The sequence below is a fragment of the Polyodon spathula genome, chromosome 13 (assembly GCF_017654505.1).
Source record: "Polyodon spathula isolate WHYD16114869_AA chromosome 13, ASM1765450v1, whole genome shotgun sequence".
Classification (NCBI taxonomy): Eukaryota; Metazoa; Chordata; class Actinopteri; order Acipenseriformes; family Polyodontidae; genus Polyodon; species Polyodon spathula.
Genome location: NC_054546.1, coordinates 8,077,470 through 8,105,088, shown reverse-complemented (window position 1 = coordinate 8,105,088; position 27,619 = coordinate 8,077,470). Strand labels below are relative to the sequence as shown.

General features: G+C 46.2%; 2 protein-coding genes across 4 annotated transcripts; both read right to left on the bottom strand.

The window, feature by feature from the left end:
- Positions 1–518: 518 nt before the first annotated feature.
- LOC121326228 (mitochondrial import inner membrane translocase subunit Tim23-like) lies at positions 519–6,127 on the bottom strand. Of its 2 annotated transcripts, XM_041269454.1 has the most exons (7): positions 5,469–6,073; positions 4,976–5,034; positions 4,389–4,482; positions 4,048–4,132; positions 3,247–3,305; positions 2,954–3,064; positions 519–1,174 (listed from the first exon to the last, which is right to left on the bottom strand). In XM_041269454.1, the coding sequence occupies exons 1-7, from the start codon at positions 5,575–5,577 to the stop codon at positions 1,059–1,061; spliced, it is 633 nt and encodes a 210-aa protein (XP_041125388.1). In that variant the 5' UTR covers positions 5,578–6,073; the 3' UTR covers positions 519–1,058. The 2 variants fall into 2 exon arrangements, with proteins under 2 accessions (XP_041125388.1, XP_041125389.1); XM_041269455.1 differs by lacking the exon at positions 2,954–3,064 and having other exon boundaries at positions 5,469–6,127.
- A 14,735-nt stretch (positions 6,128–20,862) lies between these two features.
- Positions 20,863–26,004, bottom strand: tmem254 (transmembrane protein 254). 2 transcript variants are annotated; one of them, XM_041269108.1, is made up of 4 exons: positions 25,622–25,787; positions 22,919–23,022; positions 22,327–22,386; positions 20,863–21,191 (listed from the first exon to the last, which is right to left on the bottom strand). In XM_041269108.1, exons 1-4 carry the CDS (start codon positions 25,706–25,708, stop codon positions 21,068–21,070), a joined length of 375 nt encoding a protein of 124 aa, XP_041125042.1. In that variant the 5' UTR covers positions 25,709–25,787; the 3' UTR covers positions 20,863–21,067. The 2 variants fall into 2 exon arrangements, with proteins under 2 accessions (XP_041125042.1, XP_041125041.1); XM_041269107.1 differs by lacking the exon at positions 22,919–23,022 and having other exon boundaries at positions 25,622–26,004.
- Positions 26,005–27,619: the final 1,615 nt, after the last annotated feature.

The following is a 27,619-nucleotide window of genomic DNA, read 5'->3' as shown; positions in this document are numbered from 1 at the left end:
CCTCCTTTCCTCTAAAACCTGCTATCCCATAAAAGGGGGCTCATCATGATGATACATGTCCTTTATCATCCTATATAGAATAAAACCTTATACATAATATTGTATATTCATGTTTTAACAGCTGTGACCTAGGCATATATATTAAACTTAATAAAACACTGAACTGAATCAATACCTGCATGCTTTTCTTGTCTGTTTCTTGAGAAAAAATAAAAACAACCTCAATCTCAGATCTTATAAAATACAGCTATTTTGAAGAATGCTGGTAATGTTGTTTATTTTTGCAAGAGCTAGCGGTTATGGCAGCAGAGATCAGTCCAATCTTGAGTTAACACACAGCACTTTGACACAGACTCCCCCCTATTCTCCAGTTCATTTCAGCAATAGAGGACGTTGTGAGGGTGCTACACTTCAGCCCTAGATATTTTCACAGGCACTCCACACTATATGGGAGTCAATGCAGAGTCCTGCTAAACACCACATAGTAGGTTTCAGTAGACCAATTCTGAAATGAATTAAAACACAGAAAAAAAAAAGTTTATTTTGTTTCCTACCGGGGGAGTCGTGTCTGTTTCACAGTTAGATACAGTTCCTCCTCTATAAAAAGAAGGCCAACGCAAGCAAGCCAGTGTGGTACAGAAATGTGACTGAACACTAAAGGGGGGGGGGGGGATTCTAAAAACACACAATCACAGCCACAACCATGTGTTTTTAGACCATTCTTTTGGAACACAGGCAGTTCTCCACTTAAACAGTCAAAGTCCAGGTTTAATAAGTTTCTTTTTGAATGATAACAGGAGGAGAAGAGGCTGTGACACAGATAGACTGCTCCACAAGCCTCGTTCATACCATTACAGCTCCTCTGTCTGTTTACTGCAGCAGCAGCACTTGTGTCCCGATATTTACACCGTCATCACAAAGTCCAGAGCTGGAATGGGAATGAACACAGACACCCCTCTTCTGAGGTGAGAGATGGTACACCCTGGCCAGTTAACGGGCATGCATGTGGAGAATGATCCATTCCGGTCACGATGGGGGGGTGCGAGAGGGTTCCAGCATCAGAGGGACTGGCGGGGGGAGCTGCCCCTCATGTGCTCCCAGTTGTTGTAGAGAGAGTAGAGTCCTGTAAGTGCCAGACCCATCAACCCCCCGCGGGCCATGCCTCGCAGACCACCTGACAGACAAACACACACACACACAGAGTTAATGAGCAGCAACAAAGTTGCATCCCCAATAGAATCTACTATGAAGAAATGCACTCGTAACTTTACCCACAGTGTAGATTTTGTTCTCTGACTTTTAGACTTTAAAACCACACACTTATCAGCATTTGTCTTTTTTTTAAGATAATGACTTACAAAGCATGGGTAACTCTAGTCATGTTGACAGTGTGTTTCATTCTCTTGCACTCTGTGTGACAGACCCCCAGACACAGCAGAGTGAAGAGAATGTAATTCAATAACACCTTGGACAGCTCATCACAAGACACTAAACCCTGTATAATAAGACCTTTGTACTCAGGAGTGCCAAAAAGAATGCCAGCTCTCAAATTAAAACGAGGGGAGTGAGAGAGCGATCATGTGTTTAACAGGCAAGGTCACCCTCGCTTGAGAGATGAGAGTTAAACATGTCACTGCACACTGCTGATAAGGGGAACAGAAAGACTGCACACTTGAGCCCAGGACACCTCACAGTAGGAATGAAGGTGTTCACAGCAGCTTTCATTCATTCCACTGAACTGAAGTATAATAATTATCCTGAGTCTCTGATTAAACACACGGAGGGCATGAGCAGGCAGGAAGCAGTTTAACATTGTATTGCTGTGCTGCTCAAAGCCAACAGTCACTGAGTAAGTGCAGAGCCATTAACTCAGCTCAAATCAAACTAAAGCATTTAATCGTGACAGAGTTTAAAGTCACAGATGACCCACTGACAGCCACACACTAACTAACAGGCACACACGCACACACACAGTAACAAAGACACAGTAAAATGATCACCTCCAGGCACACACTCGTGATTCACGCGCACACACACAGAGAAACAGACAGACATCACTCCCATCTTCACTTTATGACAGGACACTTCTGTAACTGCACTTCATCCTAAACCAAGCAGCAGGTGCTTTCCCATTCACTAGAAACGAAACAAACACTGCCCTGGAGTCACGCTGCTCCTCTCAGATCAAAATCCCCCACAGATACCAGTCAGGTGCTGTGAATCCTCCCACTCTCCCCGACTGGGGAACTCTGAGTAAAGAGAACAACTGAACATATTAAATTTAAATAAATCTAGTTTTTTTTATATATATATATATATATATATATATATATATATATATATATATATTTGTACTGCGAATTAGAAAAAACAATATATAGTTAATGCCATTAGAGATGACAAAATAAGATGTGCCATTTTGATTGGCTGAGAGTGGTTTCATGAGTCTGTAGCTCTCCAGGCCAGATACAGAACTAGGGATGCCAGTTCAACTAAGTTTCAAACATAAAACACACAAAGAAACAACTAAAGGCACATGGATCCATTTGTACTGCGATTCATTATGAATGACGTTTGAAACTTTGAGCAGTGAACACTGTCGCTCTCCTCAGTGGTGAAATCTGTATCATGTTAGTTTGTACAACCTGTCCCTGACTGGCCTGAAACACACCAGACCCCAAATACTGCAGTCCAGATCACACACAGCTGTGCAAACACACCTGCCACTGACTCCGAGATAGGGAGAGAAGAGTGGGGCTTGCTACCCTGCCTTGAACTTGCCTTCTTGTTACCAGCGATCAGCAGAAAAGGCAAAGACTACCTACTACAAACAAACACATCATGTGACTCGGCATCAGTCTTCAAGGTCTCTGCAGCGCAGTCTGTACCACTGTAAATGTTTGATTTCCCTTTCACCTAGCATTTCTTTCTCTGACCCTTCTCCCCCTCCCACCTGTGGATTTGTACAGCACTCCAGTCAGTGTCCCGGCTGCCACAGTGTTGAGATCATCCTCTGCTCCGCGCATCTTCTCAATGATCACCCCGAACGCACTGTACAGCAGAGCTGCAGAGAATATACAGGGACTGATCAACCACATTCAGAAAAGAACGAATCAGCATAACATACTACACACACACACACACACACACACACACACACACACGGTATGAAATAGAACAGGCATCACCCAAAACACACTGCAAAGACCTGCACACACTCACAGGTGTGTGGGACCAGAGACTCACCCAGCGATCCAAGGGTGTTGGCCCATGCTGCCCCCTGTCGTGTCACCAGGTTCAGGATCCTGAGGAACAAACACAGGCAGGATTTTTCAGACATGGAAATCAACGGCTCCCTGAGCAACACAAGAGAGACTGTCCTATCCAAGGAGGAGTATGGCCAGAAAATACAAGTCGCTTCTCCTAGGGTAGGGGGGCACCTTGAGACACAGCCCCAGTGAGGTGCACTTCTCGCGGGGTAGGTAAAGGACACAGCCCAGCGTTCTCAGCACTAATTCACTGCCTTCAATGTTTCACAACTTTTGTTATGTGCAAGTCTGACGGAGAAATAACAAGCTAGCACTGTATTTAACTGTGGACAAATGCAAGTATTCCGAATAAGGTGTTTACATAGCCTAATATTCCAGTAACAATCCAACAGATAGCTTACAATTCCACCTATCGTATTCGGAATACTCATTCGGAATACTGCCGATCATATTCGGCATAAGCTGTTTACATGATGTTTTTCGTATTTGGAATACTGAAGTATTCCGAATAATAACGGAATATTTGCTTGCAAATTAAAGTGGTGAGTGTTTCTGCTGATGACTGATTAAAATGTAGCGAGGACTGCAAACCAGCACCATCTGCTGGCGAGGGAATGGAACCAGAAGCACTCCGGCTCCCCCCAGCGGTGAATGAGAAAATAAAAATAGTAACACAAGACTGCCATCTGCTGGAAAAAAAAACGTGCAGACAGAGCAGGGGGTAAAATGCACAGTACCAACAGTAGGGGGTGGTGTTTCTTTTTGAGGGGATACTCACTGCACGTTGCGTGGTTTGGACCAGGCCATGTCTCGAGTCTCTGTCAGGCCGAGCCGGAGTCCGTTCACAGCTCCGAATGCAGCGCCTGCAGAGGCGTGGGCAGGGAGAGGAAGAAAGATTTTAAAAAAGAGAGATTGATAACATTATCCCAGTGGCTTTTATACTAAAATCCTTCTTTCGCGCCCTCCCAAACTTAATTAAAATAACAATGAGTACCCGGCTGTCCCATCTGTGATGAGCCCCCCTCCCCACCCCCAAAACAGACAGAGACAGTCAGAAGGTAAAGCAGTAGGAAGGTGGGTGCTGTGTGTGTGTGTTTGCTTGCTTGTCTGCCTGGTTACCCGTCATGCAGCAGCCCCCTATGGTGAAGAAGGCCAGCTCGAAGCGTCCTCGCATCTTATTAGCTCCCGTCGGCAGGATGAACTCCTCGCTGTCCTGAAACACCAATCTTATTATTGAAATATACAAGAAACTGAACTCACTCAATGCCAGACTTTTCTACCAGACGTCTTTCTCAATGTCTTCAACAGACTCAAAGTCAGGACTGAGGCCCCCCTGAATTCTTTCCACACAGGTCATGGTAAAATATCTCTACTCTGCTAGTGAAGGCGAATGACTTAATTAGTTATGGTAAGGAAGGCTTTTTGCAAAGCTACTTAGTGCTGCCTGTCCAGCCAGTTTTAAAACACAACGCCACACTGTAAAGTGCAGGGAGGAACATGGTTCTTTCAAAACGTAAACAAATATTCTTTCAATATGAATTATCTGGGGAAAAAATTATTTTGGAGCTTAAAAACATAGCAGGAGCTTATTGTGATATAATAATAATAATAATAATAATAATAATAATAATAAATAATAATAATAATAATACTAGCAATACTGCCGCTGCTGTCGAGGAAGGACACTGAGGGAGGGGTCTCCTTACCTGCACCAGGTAACGGGGGTCCACATTGAGGTAGGGGGAGAGGGGGCTCATTCCTGTCACTGCAGAGAGAAATTTACAAAACTAAAAGAAATTCTGACCATTACACAAGCATTCTTTTTAAATAGGATATTTCCGATTTTTAAAAGGTAGTTCTAAATACCTCTTTAAAGCATGTTGTGCATTTTTTGTAGAATGTTATCAGTATAACACACATACACATTTCAAATATAACCTCGGGTTACATTTCTGCTTTGCTTTACTGTTCAGAAAAACAACAGTGCCAGAAAGCAGCTAAAACGACCCCTGGACCATGTAAACAAACGGGTATCGTCTCTGCTTTGTGGCCCGGTGTCGCTGCTCGGAGAAGGCAGCAGCATTGACTCAGGAGTGAGTGGAAAGTGAAGAGCACCGAGCGGCACATTCCTGCCCGTTTAACTGCCTGCTGTCTGACTGTGTGCCCTCACTTCACCGTGCCCTCCCCACTGCCACTTACACGGCACCCCGGCTAGCTCCGTGTGTGAGTACTCTGGACTTCCCCCTCCAAAGAGACTCCCGAATCCGGCTCTGGACCCCGAACCGCCTGCTCCGGGTGTGTTATCCATCGCTGTGCTGACTGTGTATCAGAACCAATCGAACCGGAGAAAGATGAAGAATTGAGAATACTGTAGTGCGCCCAGATTTTCATAAAACTCGAGCTAATGTGTTCACCGGCGCATTGCCCCGCTTATATTACTCTTCTGAAAATATAATGTTATAATTGTATTATCTGATAACGGATCTCACGCCTCTGCCCTCCACTGTTCACACTGTCGTTAAGCAAAGTCACGTCATAGTCTCCGCAACAGACGTGAAAAGGGGGCAGGGATCGGCGCCATCTTGTGCACGGCACGTTTGTTCCAGTGGGAGAGATTCTTATTCGAGGTGCCGTTCATTATTAACACTACGCATGCCGTATCTGTTGTTGCTATTTGATTTTGTAAACGGTGTATTAATAGTCTCTTATAGAACAGTCTGGTAAGCTGAAGACTGCTGCGTCGCTTTGTTTTTTTTTGCCGTGTACAAGATGGCTGCTAAGTTAACTTTCTTTTTTCCGCTGTTAAGTCTTCGCGACGGCCTGCGCTTGCAGCTCCTTGTTTTACGGCTCAAGCGAGACGCTTTCAAAGAGCGTTGTGAAACGTGATTAGAAAACATTGCGTGTAATGTGTTTAATTGTAGTGCCATCACAATCTAAAATAAGATGAATGCCAGACACACGCAGGTATAAAAAATCTTTATTATGCACACCATTCAAAATGACATGAGCGATTAGATCCAAAAAACATTTTTAAAAAGCTGTGCGTGCTCTGCGCAATACCAATCAGAACACTGGGAGATATACTGGGAGTAGTGGGGAGGGGGGAGGTGGGGGTTAAATACATACTGGGCACTGCATTGTGTTTACTCTCAGTTCGCACCAGGGGGTGCTGTTTCCTCATCTTGCACCCCAGTCCGTGGACAGACAGCTTATTCAGATGGGGTCTGTGAAGAGAACAAAATAAAGCGCAGTGTTTTCTGTTTAAACCTTTTATTTTTGGATTATTTAAATAAACGGTGCGCAGCGTTTTTTGCAACTGCAGCTACTGTGTTTGTTTTGTTAAGCCCTTTCTAACATTCTAGATTAGTTTCCTGATTATAAAGATGATTTTAATATATAATAAAATGATACAAAAAAACATTCTATGTACGTTATATTTGAAGATCAGTTGCAGCATACCGAATAGAGTTTGAGCCTCTTGCTTCCGTTCAGCACAGTGCCACTGAAGATCGCAATTGCATTCTGCCCAAAGTGGATCAGCTCATTGGGGTCATCCGTTACACTAGAGCATGTTTACTGAACAAGATGTCTGCTGTCACAAATAAGGGAGTTCTCATTCAGGTCTCACCCTTGTTGTCCAGGATGTCTATGGTAGGTCCTTCGGCTTCCAGCAGGGGGCTCCACTCAGGGGCCTCGATAGCATCCAGAAGGATGGACACCTCTGTCTCCAACTGTCCCACCACCTCCTCCACACGCTGCCGGGGATGGGGGACACGGGGGACAAGGTTACAAATACAGCAAGGGACAAACAGGATCTTCCTCTGAACTGTGGCCTTATGTATTGTCCAGGTTCATGCAGCAGGCAGTGCAGTGTGTAGTGCGATGCCGTGCAGTGTAGTGTGATGCAGTGCAGTGTAATGCAGTATAGTGTGATGCAGTGCAGTGTAATTAAAAAGCTCTGTAAATCTAGAACTTGTTAGCGTAGCGGTTAAAAGGCTTGCACTTGCCCTGTTTTATTCCTCCCTTCTATCTCTGTCTGTCATCCCCTTCATTCTTCCCCTTCCCCTCCCTCTCTCTTCCTCCCTACATCTGTCTGTCGTACCAGCATGCTGTTCAATCAGATGAACATGTTGTATTATTATTATGATTGGTGTTTCTTTGCAGTTCATGGCTGCAGTACACTTCCTGTAATGTGTCTGACTGATTGGGGGGGGGGTCTTCTCCCAGTTACCTTCTCCACTGAGTCCAGTCTGTGGTGCAGGGCGCTGTTTTTCTGACAGGCAGTGCCATGGACAGCTCTGGGCAGTGTACCCACTCCAGGTCCTGCAGACAAGAACAGCACAGTCCTCAGTACTATACGCCACAATACTGTCTTAATTATTTTGATTTTCTTTATAGTATAACCAAGAGAAAAACACAGTTAAAACTGCAAAATACCACGCAAACTATTAGAATACTACTACACAGCACTGGCAGATACAAACACACTGAACATAAACTCAACCCGTCACGTTCATTGTGCATCACAGTGTTTCAATAAAAATCGAAACATTTCTGAACTCTTAAATACGTTGTTAAGCAGCTGAAATCCATCAGTAAACATAGACAATGCTTGCCTGTCCTGTCCACTGTGACCTCATTCGCTGAGGCATTATTTAGAAGGATAGACGCTGATAGTTTGACAGACCGTTGCTCTGCTGCCTGTCAAGGTGACCTGGAGGTGATCTCTGCCAGTGAGCCTCTCTGATATAATTCCAGGCAGTATCAGAACAGCCATAGCACATGTTTCCTATTAGACGCTCTGAGTTGAGAGAGCTGGCAAACAAGCAGGGAAAGGGCAGGGCACAGGCTTGCACAACAATGCATTCTGGAAAATAGTTGTGTTTTACCATAGAAGGATCATTTTTCCCTTTTATAGTAGTAAGGAAGTGGACAGAATTTGTTTTTTGTTTTTTTCATATGTGTTGCCTAATGGTCTAGTGGTTAGCGTTGAGGGACTGGGAGGGAGGCAGTGTGGTCTAGTGGTTAGAGCTGAGGGACTGGGAGGGAGGCAGTGTGGTCTAGTGGTTAGAGCTGAGGGACTGGGAGGGAGGCAGTGTGGTCTAGTGGTTAGAGCTGAGGGACTGGGAGGGAGGCAGTGTGGTCTAGTGGTTAGCGCTGAGGGACTGGGAGGGAGGCAGTGTGGTCTAGTGGTTAGTGCTGAGGGACTGGGAGGGAGGCAGTGTGGTCTAGTGGTTAGTGCTGAGGGACTGGGAGGGAGGCAGTGTGGTCTAGTGGTTAGAGCTGAGGGACTGGGAGGGAAGCAGTGTGGTCTAGTGGTTTGAGCTGAGGGAATGGGGGGTAGTGTGGTCTAGTGGAGCCAGATTGAAGAAGCTGGAAGGAGTTTGTGTTTGAGTCATGAGAACTCATTACACAATCTAGATCATCTTGATGAATTTCCTCCTATTGAGCCCTGTCTGGCAGAGCAGCTTTCACCCTCGTTACACAGCAGCGCCGTGGAGCCGGAGCAGCTTTCACCCTTGTTACACAGCAGCGCCGTGGAGCCGGAGCAGCTTTCACCCTCGTTACACAGCAGCGCCGTGGAGCCGGAGCAGCTTTCACCCTCGTTACACAGCAGCGTTGGAGCCGGAGCAGCTTTCACCCTCGTTACACAGCAGCGCCGTGGAGCCGGAGCAGCTTTCACCCTCGTTACACAGCAGCGCTGGAGCCGGAGCAGCTTTCACCCTCGTTACACAGCAGCGCCGTGGAGCCGGAGCAGCTTTCACCCTCGTTACACAGCAGCGCCGTGGAGCCGGAGCAGCTTTCACCCTCGTTACACAGCAGCGTCGTGGAGCCGGAGCAGCTTTCACCCTCGTTACACAGCAGCGCCGTGGAGCCGGAGCAGCTTTCACCCTCGTTACACAGCAGCGCCGTGGAGCCGGAGCAGCTTTCACCCTCGTTACACAGCAGCGCCGTGGAGCCGGAGCAGCTTTCACCCTCGTTACACAGCAGCGCCGTGGAGCCGGAGCAGCTTTCACCCTCGTTACACAGCAGCGCCGTGGAGCCGGAGCAGCTTTCACCCTCGTTACACAGCAGCGCCGTGGAGCCGGAGCAGCTTTCACCCTCGTTACACAGCAGCGTCGTGGAGTTCCCTGACAGGATCAGGGCTTACTGTTCACAGGATGGTTTTCCTATAAGATGCAGGACTACCAGAATGCACTGCGGTGTGAGGTGTGAAGCCTGTATCCCTGTGAACCAAGAGCCATGTGGGTAGCTAGCGAAGAGGCATTCAGGGAGCAGGGACGTGTGACTGTATGAAATATGCTGTAACACCTACAGCTGTAGCATGTGGATTCTTTAGTATCTGTTTTTTACATCATATATGCCATAGTAGCTTAGTCCTCTGTCCACGCTCCTATATCAGATTGTTTACTAAGACAGAATTGATCTTTTTTTTTAAAGCTGGCCGTTCCCAGTGACAGGCACAATCCAATCAGTAAGCTATACTGCTAAACCTGAACACTTCCCACTTTCATTATTTCGGCTTAATTTACAGAGTCAATATTGAATACACCTTTTGTCTTACACATGCTCAATAGAAAAGGAAGCACCCTGTATTTCTGCTCTACTCTTTTGTTTTAAGCAGTATTTCAAACTTTCTATTCATTTTCACATACGGTACTAAAGTGTACTGCTGTGCATCAAGATGTTAAACAGTGGCTTACTATACTGTTTCAGATTTTATGTTTTGTTTACCTATACCGAATTTTAATATGAGTTCGTCAGGATCAGAAGGTGAAGATGAAGCTATGCTGGCCCTGTGACCCTGTAAGTAAGACACAAGCACATCCAAACCTATTATATCCTGAATAGTGTTACATTTACACATACTAAGAGAAACTGAATCAATTAAAGCCATTGAAATAGACTTCTAGTTGAAACATTTGTTAAGTGTATTTTGAAGATACAGGCACAGCAGATCTGTGTGGGCCTGTTTGTGAGTGTGTGTGGGTGTGGAGTCACATACCTGCAGCAGCCTGGTCCCTGAGAAGCAGCAGCAGGAACCCCAGTATTGAGGTGCGTTTCATGGTTCGGTTTGGGTGTCTGGGTCCAGATATCCTGGTTCTGAATCTCTACAGGTCCAAGTGTGTGAGGGAGAGAGAGTGAGTGCGACCCTGTCGCTCAGAGAGACTGAGAGAGAAAGGGTAGGAGAGAGAGAGAGAGAGAGAGGGGGGGGGGCTACAATGAGCCTCAGAGCAAGAGAGGAAATTCTTAAGAGCTGAGCCACGCCTGTCAGCCGCTTCCTCCCCTCTCCCTCTCCTTCTCTCACTCACTCAGTTTCCTATGAAAACAAATGATTCATATTATACTGAGAGAAGGGGGGAGAGAAACAAACAGGCATTCAAAAGTTCATATGTTGCAGTTGTGACAATCTGGAATGACAGCGATACTACAAACACACACAGTGTAATTAGCACAGAGATGTATAGGAACTCTCTTGCACACACACAAACACACAAACAGTGTAATTAGCACAGCTGTACAGGAGTTCTCTCACACACACAGTGTAATTAGTACAGGGGCTTTCACACACAAACACAGTGTAATTAGCAGATCTACAGGGGCTCTCTCTCATACACAAACGCACAGTGTAATTAGTACAGCATCTCTCTCTCACACACACACAGTAGGACGGGGTCTGGTCCTGTGGAACCACCTTACTGTTAATGAATATTTTTGGAGTGGTTTGGGTCGCGCTGCCTGCCTCAGCCTCTAGAGACAGGAGTGCAGCCGTAGCGCTCCCGAGACTAAGGGTCAGAGTGAGGGTGCATGCGTGTGCGTCTGCGTTACCGTGTATGCATGTGTGTCGGAATGGGAATGCGTATCTATGAAAGGGTGAATCGCAGTGGGGAATCTCAATAGATTTTCTATGGGAGGGAGATTTGAAGTGCTGAACAGAGGGCACACAGGAAGGCGGCTCCCACATGCTAACGCTCACTCTCAGTAGTGACACACAGTCTCACTCACTCAGAGGGGACGGGCTGTTCCAGGCAACATGTATTCATCTTCACCCGTCTTACAATTAAGCGTCTTTGACTCCTTGTACAAGATCACACTTTTAAGTATGTTTCAAAAGGCACAGGCCATATAAACCCCAATCCCCACTAATTTGTTTGTTTATACTATTTCATATCTAACAGTATGGCATGAGAATAACATTACAGGACTGATTCAGGGAGCTGTTTTCTCTATCATCCTCATTCCATCTAATATAATGTATAAATAATAGCTAACTGCAGGCTGTTGCAGGCGTATGCCTATTGTGTTGGTTGACATATTGCAAATATAGCAGGATTCCAAAGAAGGGGGTGTGATCCAACAGCTGGAACTAGCTTTGGAAACTGTAGACAAACTAGAACACCTGCGTCCTGGCTGATTAAGCAGAGTTCAGACACGGAATTCAAGGAATGCTATTTCAGAGTAGAACTGAGCAGTCCAGTGGTGCTCTCTCAAATCGTCTCTAGTTTTAAACAGAGGCATCTTTCCTGAAACTACCCTCATACAGTCAGTGCCCTGCACTAATCGCAGGCTGTCTGCTCCGGCTCTATCTGGATAGGTGCAGGAGTGCACAGGTGTAGGCAAGCTACCACCTCTCAGCCCTGTGATCTGCTGCACTCCCTCAGCCCCTCCAAGCTCCAAGAGCAGGGTCCTTAGAGAAACATTAATTCTCTAACCCTGTAATGTCTACTTTGCTGACATCAGAGAGGTTTAATCCAGGTCCTAAATAGCCAGGGGGCTGGCATGTGCATGTGGTAATCCACCTTTAAATAGCGCCTGTGTGAAAGAGAGGGTGCACAGAGGGAATCCTGTTCGCACACCTCCAGACAGAGAGCCCTCCTTTAGGATGAACTTTGCTGCCCAGTTCCTCTACTCTCACACCAAGAAGAACGACAACCCCAGAGAAACTTCAGACGATGAGTACGACCCCTTCTGGCAAAGGTCTGCTACTACACCTTCTCCCCCCTTCTGAGTGCTCCTTGAGACCAGAGGGTTTAGAGGGTCTATGATAAAGGACCCTCCTCCTCCTCCTCCACTCCCCGGGCCTCCCTCTCCCTTAGCCTCGGACTCCAGCCTGCCCCCAGGCCCTCCTCTGGTGCCTCCCTTCCAGACCGTAGTGGCACTCCTCCTTCGCCTCGCTCTCTCACTCGTCCTGCTCCTCTTCTTTAGGTAAATAAAGGCCCCAGCCTCTCTCCCCTCCCTTCTCATTCCCCTTTCCCTCAGCTCGAGTGTGGGGTGTAAAGGGAGTGAGAGGGAGAGCTGGAAAGTTTGTAAAAGTGAGAGAAAAACATTGAAGTTGGACAGAGCAAGAAGAGGGGAGGGGAGAGAGAAAGGTGAAGGAAAAGACAGATGTATAAAGAATAAGGGAGGAGGGGTTGAGCCAAGCTGAGGTCAGGGTGCGCAGTTCTACACACTTTGCGTGGCACCAGCGGCTGGGTAGATACTGTAGTACAGTGCTGCTGTTATTAAAGATTAGTCAAGTGAACAAGCCTGCCAGGGAACTGCAGCCACTGATTTCGAGACAGTTGTGGAATTCACTGTGAAGGAATCCTAGGATTTCAGCATTAACACATGGCAAGCCCTTTTCACTCAGTTTTAACTCAGGAGGTGTTTGTTAGAAGAAGGTTTTGATCAAATTAAGTTTGATATTCTGAAAACTTTGCCTGCGTTTTGTAAATATCAAACCTTATTAAATTATTTTAACAGAATTTCATGTTCTGAACAGGTTATGATGTTTGGGTCTTGTGATCTGTATTGTCATTCTGTAGTCTGCGTGGCTTAGGGTTATTTATATAAAGTGTTTACTTCCGTCTTTAACTCCTTTTTTAAATAAACAAACAGTCATACCTTTGATTTTAATACTTTGGTTTATTTTGCAAAATGAACGAGTGTTGTGTTAATGAGATCGCTGAGTCTCCTGGTTTGCCTGGGCAGTGATTTCTACCTCACTGTGGCTGGTGTCCCCTTTATTTTCAGTTTTTTTCTGTACTTTTCAGTCTGAATCTCTTTTTTCATGTTGTAAATGAAGAAGGCACGACCCAAAATGTTTTTCTACTTACAGAAAAAGGGAGCAAACTGTACTTTTTTTCTTAACCACTCCATCTCCCTGTCACTCCCCTCTGTCTCTCATCCCATCTCCCTGTCACTCCCCTCTGTCTCTCATCCCATCTCCCTGTCACTCCCCTCTGTCTCACATCCCATCTCCCTGTCACTCCCCTCTGTCTCTCATCCCATCTCCCTGTCACTCCCCTCTGTCTCACACCCCATCTCCCTGTCACTCCCCTCTGTCTCTCATCCCATCTCCCTGTCACTCCCCTCTGTCTCTCATCCCATCTCCCTGTCACTCCCCTCTGTCTCTCATACCATCTCCCTGTCACTCTCCTCTGTCTCTCATCCCATCTCCCTGTCACTCCCCTCTGTCTCACACCCCATCTCCCTGTCACTCCCCTCTGTCTCACACCCCATCTCCCTGTCACTCCCCTCTGTGTCACACCCCATCTCCCTGTCACTCCCCTCTGTCTCTCATCCCATCTCCCTGTCACTCCTCTCTGTCTCATCCCATCTCCCTGTCACTCCCCTCTGTCTCTCATCCCATCTCCCTGTCACTCCCCTCTGTGTCACACCCCATCTCCCTGTCACTCCCCTCTGTCTCACACCCCATCTCCCTGTCACTCCCCTCTGTCTCACACCCCATCTCCCTGTCACTCCCCTCTGTGTCACACCCCATCTCCCTGTCACTCCCCTCTGTGTCACACCCCATCTCCCTGTCACTCCCCTCTGTCTCACCCCCCCCCACCCCACCGTCTTTCTCAGTAATGAGGAGCGCATTGCAGGAAGTAAGCAAGGCCCTCGTGCTGTGAGGGGCAGCACCAGAAGGATGATCCAATCAAGAATGGCCACACACCCCATCGCTCTGCATCCATTGCCCCTGAGAGGCTGGAGGATTTTGGGGAGGAGGAGTGCCTGAACGGGGACGTGAAGACCTGGGAGATGAAGATCGTGGGGCGCCCCGAGTGCCTGCTTGGGGACGCTGCAGAACGCCAGAAACCAGCTGAGCCCCGTACCACTAGTGCACAGAACCCTCCCGCCTTCATCCGCTTCGAGGACATCAGTGCAGCAGCCTTCAAGATCCAGTGAGGGGTTCAGAAAACACCCTGAACGGTAACACAGCTCCCACACCTCTCCCTCCCTCACAGCCACTCTCTGCCTCCCTTTATACAGCACTACAAGATCCAGTGCGGGGTTCAGAAAAAAACCCTGCACTTTAATACAACTCCCTCCCACGCCTTGACACAGCCACTCTCAATCCCTAACCCTCTCTTCCCTCTCTCCCCCTCAGTACTCAGCTCTCATAGCAGTACAGATTTCAGATCTCTGGTTATACAGTGTGTGTGTTCCTCTCTCTCTCAGTACTCAGCTCTCGTAAGTACAGATTTCAGTACAGATTTCAGATCTCTGGTTATACAGTGTGTGCGTTCCTCTCTCTCTCAGTACTCAGCTCTCGTAGCAGTACAGATTTCAGATCTCTGGTTATACAGTGTGTGTGTTCCTCTCCCTCAGTACTCAGCTCTCATAGCAGTACAGATTTCAGATCTCTGGTTATACAGTGTGCGCGTTCCTCTCTCTCTCAGTACTCAGCTCTCGTAGCAGTACAGATTTCAGATCTCTGGTTATACAGTGTGTGTGTTCCTCTCCCTCAGTACTCAGCTCTCATAGCAGTACAGATTTCAGATCTCTGGTTATACAGTGTGTGCGTTCCTCTCTCTCTCAGTACTCAGCTCTCGTAGCAGTACAGATTTCAGATCTCTGGTTATACAGTGTGTGTGTTCCTCTCTCTCTCAGTACTCAGCTCTCATGGCAGTACAGATTTCAGATCTCTGGTTATACAGTGTGTGTGTTCCTCTCTCCCTCAGTACTCAGCTCTCGTAGCAGTACAGATTTCAGATCTCTGGTTATACAGTGTGTGTGTTCCTCTCCCTCAGTACTCAGCTCTCATAGCAGTACAGATTTCAGATCTCTGGTTATACAGTGTGTGTGTCCCTCTCTCTCCGTCAGTACTCACGGCTCTCAAAGCAATATAGTGTTGAGATCTTCCTGAAGAAGGAGCACTTGCACTACACATGCTCAGTGAAGGAGCGTGGCATGCTCTACGTGCTGACATCACTGCGCCAGTACGGAGCACACAGACTAGCATCACGGGTACAGATCTGCCACAATCTGACCTGACAACACTTCAGCTTCTCGTCACAGTTCTGTCGTCCGAAATGGCATCCCTTATGCAGGAGGCACCTTACAGACAACTAACGTAGAAATTATTTTTAAAGGAATAGATACCTAGAGCAATAGGCAGCATACTAATGCATGTGTTTTAAACTCTACAAGGTGCTCAGTATAGCTTTAACTAACCACACAGGATTCACACCTGTTTCTCATCAGTGGCAATTCTGAAAACAACTTTTTATTGGAAAGCTGTCTAGCAGCTGCTCAATTATTCCATGAGGACATCCACCTGGGACCTATAGAGATTAGGAGGGGCTATGGTGGGTAACATCATGTCTCAATTATTGTTAAGCCTTAAGGTGACGTATAGAAATAAATAACAAAAATAAGCACTCTTTTTTTGCACTGCTGCTGTGTTTCAATTGCAAGGCATTCTGCCAGGAAATACAGCCAGTAATGTTGACGTCTATTCTCCAGCGGACAGCATTTTGTAACCATGAACAGAGCTGTTCAAAAGTCTAAATGTGACTCAGTCTTACGCAGTGGGACTCTTATTAAGGGTTTTATGTGAAAGTGCAGTCTGAACCATTTTCTTGTGAAAGGAAAATAAAAATGTTCGTGTTACAAAACTAGCAAAAATACAACTCGGGACTTTGAGCTGCCATAGCAACCCTGCAGGAGATCCTTGTAACACTGACAGCTGGATTCTCCTTTCTCCAAAAAAAATTCACAAAGAGCCTTTGATAAACCTGGCCCACTATCCACATGGCCTTCATCAAGTCTGTATGAACTTCCAAGGAAGTTTGGAGTTGGTTAACCTTCCTTATTTTCTTCCCCCTCCTTCTCCCTCTCTCCCTCTCCCCCACCTCCTCTCTCTTGCCCCCTCTGCATTTCTTCCCCTCCTCCTCTCCCACTGCCCTGCCCCTCTCAGGACCAGCAGAAGAAGGGTGTGATCGTGGCCTCAGACAGTAACTTCTCCATGCCGGTGGCGCACCACGCCTCAGAGCTGCGCATCCCCGTCTTCGTCATCATGGCAACCAACACGCCTCCCTCACGCCCCAAGACCTGCCGTGAGTACGGAGCCACGGTGATCTCATACGGGAGCACCCCGCGAGACTCACAGAGCCACGCACAGCGCCTCGCTCGGGAGAACGGCTACCTGTACCTGGAGGAGTGAGTACAATGTGCATTTCACTAACACTGTGATAGTTAACTTGCACTGTCACACTGCACACCATATACTGCACTAACACTGTCAAAGTTAACTATATTAACATTGTACACTGCTCTAACACTGTCACACTCCACACTATATTTACACAGTCACAATCCACTGAAACGGTGCACTGCCACTAGTGTCCAACGCCTCTCCCTCAGGGAGGATAATGCTGTGTACCTGGCAGGCCTGGGCACTGTGGGGCTGGAGATCTATGAGCACGTGCCCAAGCTGGACGCAGTGATCCTGCCAACAGGGGGGCACTGCGGGCTACTGGCCGGGACGGCAGCCACACTCAAACACCTGAACCCCCGAATCACCATCATCGTAACACACACACACTCACGCTCACATTGTCACACTTCAATGTGTGTGGATGGGGGTGTGCTGGGGAGTGTAGTTTGTATGGGGAGTTAAAGTGGGTTTTTTTTCAGGGGGGTATAATGAGTGGGGGGCGTGTAGGGATGCAGTGAATGTTTTGTGACGTGTACCCACACTCTCTCTCTCCCTCCTGTTTGCTCTCAGGGGGTGGAGCCAGAGGATTGCCCTCTCCTGCAGCAGTCTCTGAAGCTTGGCTACCCCATCAAGGAGCTCCACAGCACTGCCAACAGGAAGCTCTATGGAGGTAACTCCCTCTGCCTGTCTACTGGCCAAAGAGCTGGTGGACAAAGTCATCACAGTCGAGTAGGGAGAACCACCACAGAGCAGGGGAGTAACACAGGGCTGTTTCTATTCAACTCACCCCTACTCTCCTCTCTCCCGCTCTCCCATCAACACATAAAACAAAACAATAGTTCTCCTAACACGGACTGTATTAGATTTGCATTTTCTTCAATATACACAGTCTCTTATATTTATAGCCCCTCTTCCCTCTCTCACCCAAGGAGGAGGACGTGCTGGTCTCAATGCTGCGGTTCCAGGAGTGAGAGCCACCATCGACGGCCAGGGAGCCATCATGCTAGCAGCCATCCTCGCAGGGAAACTGCCAGAGCTGCAGGGCAAGAGGTGAGAGAGAGAGGGGGGAAGAGAAAGGAGTGTGGTGTGTCATTGACTCTATGCAGGACAGCTATTGCAGTGTGGCGCTCAGACAGTGTGTGTGTGTGTATCGTTGTGTAACGCAGTGTCTCCTCTCTGCAGGGTTGCTATCGCAGTGTGCAGTGTCAGTATGGAGCTGCCCCTGCTCAGACAGTGTGTGGACCGAGCTCTGGCTCTGGATGGCCGGGTCAGTAAGTTTGCTGTCCAGCTGGGGGAGTGGCCAGGAGACAAAGCCAAGCTACTGCACTTACTGGCCAGAGAGGGCGTGAGGTAGGCACCACTGGACACGGGTTCAAACACAGAACCAGACATTCATAAATTCAAACTGAAACCCACACACAGACACAGATTCAAACACACATAACAACGATAATGTAATCTTTATATCTCTGTAGCATTTATTATATCACACCTTTCACAGCAAACCAATCACAAGTACCAGTCCAATCAATGACTGGGGAGATGGAGAATCAGCTGAAGAAACAAATCAACAACAAAGAATCGAGTTTTAATTCAAATGAAGCTAAAAGGAATAACTCAGAGCCAGAGGAACGAAAGCAGGTTCGGCACTGAAACACATTTGGGTGCGGCTGGGGGCAGTTAGATCAGCCCTGGAAATCCGCTCTTGGAAAACTGGTCATGGAAAAGTGCTGATAGTTTTTGTTCTTCGCTTTAAGTTCTTTGGCAAGTACTGTATTGTACTGTATTTCTGAAAAGCAGACAACATCCTTCCCTTTTCCCTGTAACTGCTCTCACAAGCTCCCTCTCCCTTTCTCTCTCACCCCATCCCTATCTGTTTAATCCCCTCCCTCCTTCTCTTCCCCACGCTCTCTTGCACCACCTCTCATTCCCTCTCTGGCTCTCATTGAAGGCTGCTGGATATCAGTCACAAGAAGCAGTTTACCTCTTCCAGCGTGTCAATGTGCAGGTGAGGAGCCTTCTTCAGATCAGAGCCACCTTCCCACAGTGCTGTCTGGGCACCCCCTCATGACTACACAGCCCTCTGCGCCCAAACTGAAGAAACATTTCAAAGTAATGATCAATGGATTGAATTTCTCTATCTTACACTCCTCTCCCCAGGTCTCATGTGTAGTGGAGATGAGGGACTGGCAGCAGACAACTCAACTGTACAACGTATTGACAGAGCGATACACCACGCTGTGCTGGCATGAGCGGTGACCACCAGGGGAGCCAGAGAGACACACAGCAACACTGCACACTCAGAGTGACGCTACAAACACACACACACAGAGCAACACAACACACTACAGGTAGTAACATTACACACTCACAGAGTAACACACACACAGCAACACTACAGAGAGTAACACTAAGCATTAAGCTATTACAAACACACTTCAGAAGAGATTAAAAGACTGATGTACATGCATTTTGTGTGTCTGGAAGCATGAGAGGGAGAATGGAAATGCCTCACCTTTTGGACTGACTGTAAATTGAACTTTGAGCTGGAATATACTTGTTTTTGTTGCCCCACCCAGTCTCCTCTCTCTCTCTCTGAAGCAGTCTAATCAGAAATGAACCCCTCCACCACTAATCACCTATGATGAAGAGAATATGAGAGCGGAGAAAGAGAGAAGGGAGGGAGGATGAGTGTTACCTCACTGAGGAGAGCTTGGCTAACGAAAGGAGACGGCTCCTGCAGCACAGAGGGGGGGATTAGAGCTGGATAATTCTGATCCCATTAGTGAAGGGATCCCCAGCCAATTATCTGCTACAGACATTTATAGCATCGCCTTTCCAGACTATTAGGCAACACTGCTGGCACTGCCCCACACACACAGACACTCAGGTTTGTCTAATATAAGTTCATATGTAGTGATAAGCCTGTTTCTTGTAAGACTGTCTTCTCCTCGCTTTGGACTGCGAAGCGAGGCGTTGAACGAAAAGACGCTCTTACACCATCAGAGAGACAGGGTCGACTGGGCATATGCACAAACTGTCAATCATCTTGTAATGAGAACAGTCCACAGTTAATGTTGTTATCCAAGTCTTCAGATACGTGTTAGTTTATAGCACATCTTGCCTTGTGCACGCTAGGTTCTTGTCTTGTACACACTAGGTGACACAATGGATAACAGTATTAACTAGGTGGTTTTCTTTTCTTTTAATTAAAACAGGACTTGTAATAAGCTAACATGTCCAGTTTTGATTGACTCAAGAGTGGCTTCATGTCATGATTAATCATCTTTTCTGCAGACACACACCAGCAGCACAGGGTGCAGTGGGCAGGTTTTGGCAAAGTTTTTGCCGTTAGCAGATGGTATTTAAGTATCCCAAGCTCCTAGCTGGAGTCCTGTGACGTGAGTAAATAAATAAATAAATAAATAAATAGATTCAGCACAGATGCTTCCTGGTACTGCCATTATAGCCGAGGGGCAGGATGGCAGGCAGGGTATTAGCAAGCACACAACTAAAAACACACACAATCTCAAACACTATTTATTTCAAAATGAATACGAATGATCAGACTGTATTGTTGTTTTCTTTTATATAAAACAGCAGCAAAGTGAGCCACTGCACCCAGCCCGACTGGGAATGCTGAATCCTCACCCCACACAGCACAGCAGTGTCTGGAATGTGCAGAAAGACTAGAAGGAGTTTCCAAGAGAAGGACTTCTAGTCTGAGTTTCTTTTCAAAGCATGTATTCCTAAGAAGAGGGATTAACAGGCAACACTGGGATCGACTCTGCGCTGCAATGCATGAAATACAATATTACATTCATGTTAGTTTCACTATATTTGTAAATTCATATTTTTCATCTAATTAGTGACCCTGCCAGCAATGTCAAGGTGCAACACTGGAAAAAAATTTTTGGTCCACAATCCTGTCATAAAAATGAAAAGAATGAATAGTGGGACCCTTTTAGGCTGCTGAACCACAACACCCCAGCTAAGCAGTCACGTACACTGTGTGAAATCAGTTGCTTTATCAAGGTTAGAAGTGGGTTATGGTGGATGTGAGGGGGGTTTAGGGGTGTGTGGTGGCTGGGGGGGAGGTTGATGGTGGGAGTGGTGTGTTGTGAGGGGGGGGGGTGTGGTGGTGGGAAGGGAGTGATATGAACCACAACACCCCAGCTAAGCAGTCACGTACACTGTGTGAAATCAGTTGCTTTATCAAGGTAGAGGTGTGTACTGGTGGATGTGAGGGGGGTGTAGGGGTGTGTGGTGGTGGGTGGGAGGTGGAGGTGGGAGGGGTGTAGGGGTGTGTGGTGGTGGGAAGGGAGTGTAGGGGTTAGGGTTGGTGGGGAGAGGGTGTAGTGTCTGGGTCTCAGTGGCGTTTGGGTCGCGGGTCAGGTCGGTACTTCAGCAGCAGTGACAGAGATGCGATCCCAAACAGGAAGGTCTGCAAACACCACAGGAAGCGTGAGAACAGGCTGTCGATCCCCTTGTCACTGCGAAGAGAAAGAGAAAGAGACACACTGTCACTGCAATACAACTACACACAGCCACACTGTCACTGCAGCACAACTACACACAGCCACACTGTCACTGCAACACAACTACACACAGCCACACTGTCACTGCAACACAACTACACACAGCCACACTGTCACTGCAACACAACTACACACAGCCACACTGTCACTGCAACACAACTACACACAGCCACACTGTCACTGCAACACAACTACACACAGCCACACTGTCACTGCAACACAACTACACACTACATATATATATATATATACACATATTATATATATCCTAGTCCTAGTAGATGTATTGAAAGGTCTCTGCACTTCCAATAAGGTGGCTACAGGCTGCAATATATGGAGATCTATGCACCCCCCCCACCCCCCACCCCCCCCACCCCCACACCGAAGGCAGGGGGGTCAGCGCACGGCTCAGAAAGTGCCCCGGAGGGTTAGAGTGCCGGGGAAAGAGAGGCTAACGTGCCTCCCCATCAGGGATGACTACCCTTCTGGCCATTTTTAGTCAAAGGTCAGTCGCCTTTTACTAGAGTGGAGGAACGTTTCTCATGACTGTCTAGAGAGTCCGCGGAAATCTCGACTCACATTTTGTTACATTTTTTCACACTCTGACCATTGTTACAGCAAGCTACAGGTTTGATGGATTACCACCAGCGAAAAGGGCTGATCCATCAACATTTTGCTTTTTTGCTTGTAACTCGTTACCACAAAAGGTTTGAAGAGAGATTTAAACAGGATTTAAAAAAAAAAAAAAAAGTATGTTTGTTTAAAAGCAAGTCTTGTGAAAGGGTTTTCAACTTTAAACACAGTGCGTTGTGCCCTTAAACCTGGTACACACGTGTTCTGTGAGGAAAAACTATCCTCTAATGCCCTCTGCTGGCACTAGCATGGATAGCAGTTCCACACACAGTAAGTCAAGTAACAGTGCATCAGCGCATGGGCCATGAACAAAAATTCACTTTTTAAAGAACGCTTTAAAATATCTATGAATACTGCCTGTTTATATGACCCCCTATCCAACCCTACACACCCTACCTTCCCTCTCCCTCTAAGAGGAGCTGCAGCTCTGGAGTGGTGGAAGGGAGCTGGCGTTTACCTGCAGAGTTTGAGGCTGTAGACGGCTTCAGCCAAGTGGACAGACCAGGCAAACCACCAGCTGAAACAGAGAGAGATCAATCCCGAGTCAGAGAGAGAGATCAAAACTGAGACACACCTGAGGATACAGCTGACAAGTACAACTGAATATTTAAACTAAACTCTTGAGATATCTGGGTTGATTCCGAATGTTACTCGTTTGCTTAGCTGTTGCCTACAGTGTACAGTTTATTTTGTATTCTGTATTGCTCAATAAAAAGGGAGCTCTGCTTTAGCATCGTTGAGCTGAATTACACAATCTCTGCATGCTCTCACTGGGAGAGAGGCGTGCCCCCTACCCTGGGCTTCTCTTCTTGTGTCTCTGTGTACACAGCCCAGTTCAGGACACTGCAGGTAGTCAGTCCTTCAGATCAGTGAATTAAAATCACTGAACCCCGGGTGGCAGTCTGTCAATATGCGGCTGGTTTCACAACATTGGGACTACCTCATGTCACTTCAGGTAATGTAATCCAAGATGCTTATCAGGGTTTGTGAAACCAGCCGTTCAGATTGTAAACATTTAAAAGGCAGCGCAGTGTGTAACACGGACTGACCCGTAGTACAGCAGGGGGTAGTGATGCTCCACCATGTACTTGGAGAAAGCGCCGACCGGACCCAGCGCCTCATAGGGGACCTGATGTGGCCAGAACACTGTCCACTGAAACACAGACAGCACAGCACAGCAGGGGTTAACACAGAGACTGTCCCAGCCCATCTCCGCCCCATCCTCCTCAGCACTCTCTCTGTCTCACAGACACACAGGCCTCGCCCAGTACAGTCTCCCCCCCGTCCCCAATCAAACCGAAATTACCGTACTTGTGTCACTCCCTGACTGGAGCGTTCATCTCACACCCGGTGTGATCTGCCGAGGCACGGAGACTTCATCAACCCTCCCAGTCACATGCAGCTACCAGAGTGCAAGACAGTCATCAGATAAGACAGCTAACAAATAGGAGCTTTATTATTCTTGTGTATAAGGGTGATCTGCACTTAAACCATGTGATCACAGGCCACGGGGGGGGGGGGGAATCCTAGCTTTGTTGATCAGCCGGGGGGGAAAACTAGATTAAACAATGTCAATCACAGAGAGAGGCGGAACATACACACACACACATACATACACACACACATACACACACACACACACATACATACACACACACACACACACACACATACACACACACACACACATACATACTCATTCTCATTCTCTGCCTCTCTCGTGCAGTGTTGAACCCAGATCCCCTGCCCCGCAGTCCACTACTCACTGTCAGCATGCCACACAGGAAAGTGATCAGAACCATCCAGTGCAGTCGGGTCCACTGGAAAAACGCTCCCTCCCTGCGGGGCTCCATCACTGTGGTGTGTGTGTGTCCGGTGTGTGAGAGGGGCGCTACAGTACTCTCCTCCAGCTCAGGCAATATCTACTAAGGCAGGGCTCTGTGTTTCTGAACTACAGCTGCAGCAGGCTCTCTCTTTATAAAGGGGGAATGACGTGGGGGTGCGGGGTGGGCATCCCTCAGCCAGCCAGACACTATCACAAGGTGAGAGCACAAACACGCACACACCCAACCCAGACAGGCATACTGCCACAAACAAACACACACACAATCTCGAACAACACACATCAACCCAGACACACACGTCTGCCTATATGAACAGAAACACTGTCATCAGTCTGTCTGTCTGAAGTCTGTCTGGGTGTTTGTCAGTCAGTTTATCTGACTGTGTGTCTGTCTGATTGTGTGTGTGTGTCTGACTGTCTGTCTGTCTGTCAGTGTGTCTGTCTGCCTGTGTCTGTGTGTGTCTGTGTGTCTGACTGTCTGTCTGTCAGTGTGTCTGTCAGTCTGGCTCAATTGAAACGCTGGGTTCTATTCACAAAGCTTTAACTCCTGAGTTGTTTAAAGAATATTTTTCTTTTCTTTCAAAACCTGTTTTTCTGAATAAAATCAAAAGGCAAGATGCTCTAGGCTACTGCTGGTTTCAACGACAACAGGGAAGCACAGTGTCAGTGAATGTCAATCTCTGTGCCCCATTCACTGAACCAGGAGGACTCATCACAAGGGAGGTTTTTTATCACTTTTTTAAAAGCCTGTTTTGATCAATTAAAATCAAGTTCTCAGTTCTGTAATAAAACTTTTTCAACAGCCCTTACAGTTCTGTGAACACACTCATTGTCTGCTAGTCTTAACTGAAGGCAAACACTGCAGATTAATTATATACCTGTGTCCATCAAATTGCCTGTCTGTCAAACATGTCTCTCCCTCCCTCTAAAGAGCCATTCCACCCTTCTTTTTCTATTTGTTTACTTTCAATCAAACAAACAACTAATCACAATAATTACAAATGACATGTTCAATATCATTTCAATAGTAACACATACAACACCATGAAATCTAATATAAGAAAGCTATTAACACACGACTAAGCAACCAAAAGCACAAACGGATATATTTCTATCGACTGCCAGGGGTTTGGATCGCTCATGTAAAAGGTGAATCAATACAGACTCAGAGGAACGTGCTTCTAACCGGATAACTTCAAACGGGTTTCTTTCACTTGCATATTGTATGTACATGATAATTCCCAAGAACAACAAACACATTCATAATATACTGCCTTTTTATATCTTCCTAATAATCATTTTGGTGCTGTAAAACGATATGTTTATTTATTTTATTTTAACTTTTCTACTAATAAATCTTTCCACATCCAAAGAAAAAAGCTTAGTGTACAAGCGGTGTGAGGCTTGGGGTTACAAGAAGTTCAACTACGTATTGGTAGCTACCTCAGTGGGGTTCATTTGAACCAGTCCAGAAATAATGCATTTAAAATGAAAAGCTTAGACATACTGTTTTGAGACACTGCTTACCAGGAATACGTAACGTATACTGTTGAAATTCGACATATCAATTCATAATATATGGCAGATAATAAACGGGACCTAACAAAAACGAATTAAAATCCCTTATACCCGATTAGTAACTGATACACTAATATATAAAATAAAAGTTGAACGACATGCAATGACAGCAGTTCTCAATGAACTTAACTGAATGCTTCATGCAAGCATTACGAATCCATATGAAACATCGCCATTGTGGCTCTATCATGGAGCAGTACCGCGTATTGAACTACACAGTCCCGGACAGTTTTTACTGCAACACCAGCCCCTCTTTGCCTCGCTGTTTTTAAACAATAATAACGTAAACAAACACAGCACAATAGCTGGCAGATTTCAGATGGTAACTTACTGTAAAGTACCCAAAGGAAACGGAGATCGCTGCCATCCAGAACAGACTGGATCTCCTAAAGTATTCGCCGCTCGCAGCCCGTGCCATGCTCTCCGCAGCCTGTACCCTCTACCGACTGTCACTCCGCACCGAGCGGATCTCCGAAGACTTATGCGGGGTAGATCCAGAGGTCGGGCCGCGCCGCCAACATCACTTCCACCGGGGACAAAGGGCAGCGGCGCGACCTCGTTCCGAGTGACAGCTGCTGGGCATTGCAAGAACTGCGTCTTTGTTTTCTTTTGTTTTTGCAGGTGGCACTGAAGCATATTTAATCATTGCAGAAACTGTATAGAAATACAAAGTTCCATATACAGTACAACGGTTATTACATCGTTAATTATATTCTACACGAGTACTTCTTCAGCAGCCAGCCTGCCCGAACAGTGGTCTATACTGGTCAGAGCTGGTCCTGTGTGGGACATTTAACTGGTCGTACTGGTTTAAGAAAACTAACAGCATATCAGTTCGTCACTTCCAGGTCTGCATTTAACAGTGTAAGCTACCGACTGGATCATGGACAGAGTAATCATCGTTTGTGATCATAAATCAAATGTGTTTAAAGATGCATCACAAAAAAATGAATCCGAAGTAAAGGAAACACCATTGTGCGTTAACAAAATTAACGCAATAAAAGCGCTTTGAGGTGTTTCACGTCTTTTGGAGGGGGAAACAATACCCCCCCCTTGTCCTCGTGTGTAAACCCGAAGTTCTTGCAGTGTTTTAATTGAGTTTAATGAGCTCTTAGAGCCCCATTGTTGCCGTTCGTGTAGCGGTGCTCTGAACTGTGAATTGCGGGTATGTGTATTGGAGGGGTGATAATTCTAAAGTTCAACAGCCTATTACCTATAGAGTACTTATAGAGTAAGTATTCATATATTACTATTAAGCTATCCTGCTTCACAAGCATACAATTATATTACCCATATTTATTTTTTCTTAATTTTCTTTGTGACGATTCCTCTTTTTTTAGTATGAGCTCACATATATACCTATAAATAAAAAACAATGCCTAGAAAAGACTAAAATGATTTTTTTTAACCACATTTAATTGATGTATTTTAGTGTTTGTATAGATACAACAAGTTTCATACAAATATCTGCACTTTAATACAATTAACATATGAGTTACACCATAGGACCAAAGCAGCTTACCCCAGAAGACTTCTGATTGTTATACTCACACCATGGCCTATTTCATTAAAATACAGACCAAAATGATGTGTTTATAATCTTAAAGGAAAACACATTAGTAGTGAATAACTGTTTAACTTTATTAGTCATTTGTATTTTTTTTTTTATTATTATTACTATAAATCAACATTAGTGAACAGAGGAACAGAACAGATATTTAACATAATATGAGAAAAACATCAATAACATTTTGCATTAGGCACTTTGAAAGCCTCGCACTGCTGATACTGGAAAGTCAACAGCTGCCAGGCTTCATCCAGTCGGCACGGCACAGTTTGGAACATCTGGAAGTGGAAGGCTGTGGCTCTGTAATTACTGCAACAATATCTGACTTGAAATAAAACATTACATGAGAAACTCTAGGCCAGAGAAATGAATTCTTCTCATTTAACTGACTCATGCAGTTTACTTCAGCTTCTCTTTCTACCTCCTTAACAGCTTGGCCAGTGTGACCTTCAGCTGGTAAATTGCTCTTATGCTGTTCACAAGATGGCAACTACAGGTGGTCTCTAGAGGGCATTGATCAATTGTCATGAAGAAAGTGTTCAGATCCTCAAGCTGTATGCACATTTGAAAAATGTGCAGTCTTGCCTATTTGTTGTGCTTATTAGCTGGACTATAATGTGTTGTCAGATTCTGTATCATATTAGATTCTGTATTATAAAGTGAAAAACATGAAAAAGCACCTTGATTGTCTTTTGGAAAGGTAGGTTGCTCTTGGTATAGGGTCTTCATTAACACAGGCTCTATATTGAGCTACCTTTTCCC

Bases quoted from the DNA above. Each gene is read 5' to 3' on its own strand.
- LOC121326228 (XM_041269454.1), bottom strand. From the start codon at position 5,577: ATGGATAACACACCCGGAGCAGGCGGTTCGGGGTCCAGAGCCGGATTC. The intron at 3,306-4,047 runs GTGAGTATCCCC...TTTGTTCCTCAG, and splicing joins TCCAAACCACGCAACGTGCA to GATCCTGAACCTGGTGACAC. The intron at 1,175-2,953 runs GTGGGAGGGGGA...TTTGTCTGTCAG, and splicing joins AGTGCTGTACAAATCCACAG to GTGGTCTGCGAGGCATGGCC.
- tmem254 (XM_041269107.1), bottom strand. From the start codon at position 25,926: ATGCTTCAGTGCCACCTGCAAAAACAAAAGAAAACAAAGACGCAGTTC. The intron at 22,387-25,621 runs GTAAGTTACCAT...TCTCTGTTTCAG, and splicing joins TTTCCTTTGGGTACTTTACA to CTGGTGGTTTGCCTGGTCTG. The intron at 21,192-22,326 runs GTAAACGCCAGC...TTCTCTTCGCAG, and splicing joins TACAGCCTCAAACTCTGCAG to TGACAAGGGGATCGACAGCC.